Source organism: Nematolebias whitei, chromosome 23, assembly GCF_014905685.2.
Source record: "Nematolebias whitei isolate Nwh7 chromosome 23, NemWhi1, whole genome shotgun sequence".
In the NCBI taxonomy this organism is placed as follows: Eukaryota; Metazoa; Chordata; class Actinopteri; order Cyprinodontiformes; family Rivulidae; genus Nematolebias; species Nematolebias whitei.
Genome location: NC_056520.1, coordinates 1,872,856 through 1,874,926, shown reverse-complemented (window position 1 = coordinate 1,874,926; position 2,071 = coordinate 1,872,856). Strand labels below are relative to the sequence as shown.

The 2,071-nt window shown below is 57.3% G+C and overlaps 1 protein-coding gene across 1 annotated transcript in view; it reads left to right on the top strand.

The window, feature by feature from the left end:
• Window positions 1-2,071, top strand: part of LOC119428756 (histone deacetylase 4) — a 47,940-nt gene that overhangs the window by 41,517 nt on the left and 4,352 nt on the right. Inside the window, exons 18-22 of the mRNA XM_037696431.1 lie at window positions 63-150; window positions 230-349; window positions 1,136-1,233; window positions 1,312-1,430; window positions 1,537-1,670. Of these exons, the coding sequence (XP_037552359.1) occupies window positions 63-150; window positions 230-349; window positions 1,136-1,233; window positions 1,312-1,430; window positions 1,537-1,670 (559 nt within the window). The remainder of the gene's footprint in view (window positions 1-62; window positions 151-229; window positions 350-1,135; window positions 1,234-1,311; window positions 1,431-1,536; window positions 1,671-2,071) is intronic.

Here is a 2,071-nt window from a genome sequence, read left to right as displayed (position 1 = left end):
TGACATTCAGCTGCAGGAAGTGACATTCAGCTGCAGGAAGTGACATTGTGCTGATGTTTCAGGGGCTTCTGCTACTTCAACTCAGTGGCCATCGCAGCCAAACTGCTGCAGCAGAGACTCAACGTCAACAAGATCCTCATCGTGGACTGGGTCAGTACTTCCTGCCTGCCGTACGTCCCCAGAACACAGCTTTGTGTTGACGTGTCTACCCCCCCCCCCCCCCCCCCAGGACGTCCACCATGGCAACGGGACCCAGCAGGCTTTCTACGACGACCCCAATGTCCTCTACCTGTCCATCCATCGCTACGACGACGGAAACTTCTTCCCAGGAAGCGGAGCGCCCGACGAGGTGAGTTCGACCTCACCAGACGTTAGACGGATCCCAAAACCTGTAAACGAACAGAACTCTTAAATCACGACGTGAGTCAGAGCCGACCTCACCTAAAATTCCAGTCCAGAGTTTAGGCGGGACCCCCCCAGTCCAGATCTGGCAGGAAGCCAGGCCTTGTTGCTCAGACTCTGGTCAGACATGCATCACCACTTTCTGGATGTTTTTGCTCGTCCCAGATGTTCCGGCGAGCAGCCGGAGCGCGGTGCAGCCGCTAACGACGTCCTGCAGTGGGCGAAAGCAGCGGGCCGTGCCGCAGCCTGCATGCATGTGCAGCTACTTTTATGTGCTGAACGTTTCCTCGGGCAGCAGGCGAGCGTTTTCCTCAACGTCCACTCGGATGCGGCGGCGCCTCCTCCGGAGCGACCGAAGGATCCTCCGGAGCGGCCGAAGGATCCTCCGGAGCGGCCGAAGGATCCTCCGGAGCGACCGAAGGATCCTCCGGAGCGACCGAAGGATCCTCCGGAGAATTCGAGCAAACGCTCAGAGACACAAAAATAAAAACAGGAAGTGATGAAATAAAAGCACGACGTCGTTGTTTTACGCTGCGACGATTATCGCATCCAAACCTGCACCGAGGATTGTCCCGAGCGTCCGTTTATTTGATTTATTTTGTGAAGTTACAGGAAACAGGATGTTTAGGCTTTTCAGAATAAAATCCTGTTTACTGACCGCTCCAAAATAAAAGCCCATGTTTGTGAAGTTCTGGTCACACTGGGTCTGTGTTCTGTTTTCTGGGCTCGTCAGGTGGGCAGCGGGCCGGGGGCGGGCTTCAACGTGAACGTGGCGTTCACTGGAGGCCTGGACCCCCCCATGGGGGACGCAGAGTACCTGGCTGCTTTCAGGTGAGTCCATGTTCCATGTCCGTACGCTTCGACCCGGTTCAGTTTGGGTTCTGGACCTGAGTTCTGCTCGTCTTTCAGGTGTGTGGTGATGCCCATCGCCAACGAGTTCTCCCCGGACCTGGTGCTGGTCTCCTCGGGCTTCGACGCCGTGGAGGGACACCCCCCTCCTCTGGGCGGCTACACCCTGACGTCCAAATGTGAGCGACGGGTTCTGATCCGGTCCTAATGCTGGACGCGGGTCCACAGACCCGGCTGTCCTCCAGAACTCGGCTCTGGTGTTCAGATTGTGACGTGTCTCCGCAGGTTTCGGCTTCCTGACCCGGCAGCTGATGACGCTCGCTGGAGGCCGGCTGGTTCTGGCGCTGGAGGGAGGTCACGACCTCACCGCCATCTGCGACGCCTCCGAGGCCTGCGTGGCCGCCCTGCTGGGCCAGGAGGTGAGCGGGTCCGGACTTCTCTACCTCTGGAGACCCGGCCCAGTGTTTGTCCGGGTCCAGTGTCACTGCAGGTTCCTGATCCGGACACTTGTTACAGGTTCTGGACCCTGACTGGACCTTGGTTCTGTCCATTGGTTCTGGTTCTGGTCCAGAAGTCTCGTACTTCCTTCAGATGAAACTAGTTGAGCCGCCATGTTGTTTTTAGAGACGAGGTCGTGACCTTTGACCTTTGACTGAGGGTCACTGCACGGTCTGACCTTCAGGGTGAATTTGATGGGACGACCGTCAGACTGAGGTCATTGCTGATGACGTTCCTCCTCGGCATTGTCTTAATACACACCTGGATGCTGCTGACCAACAGAACCTCCTGACCCAACAGAACCTCCTGACCCAACAGAACC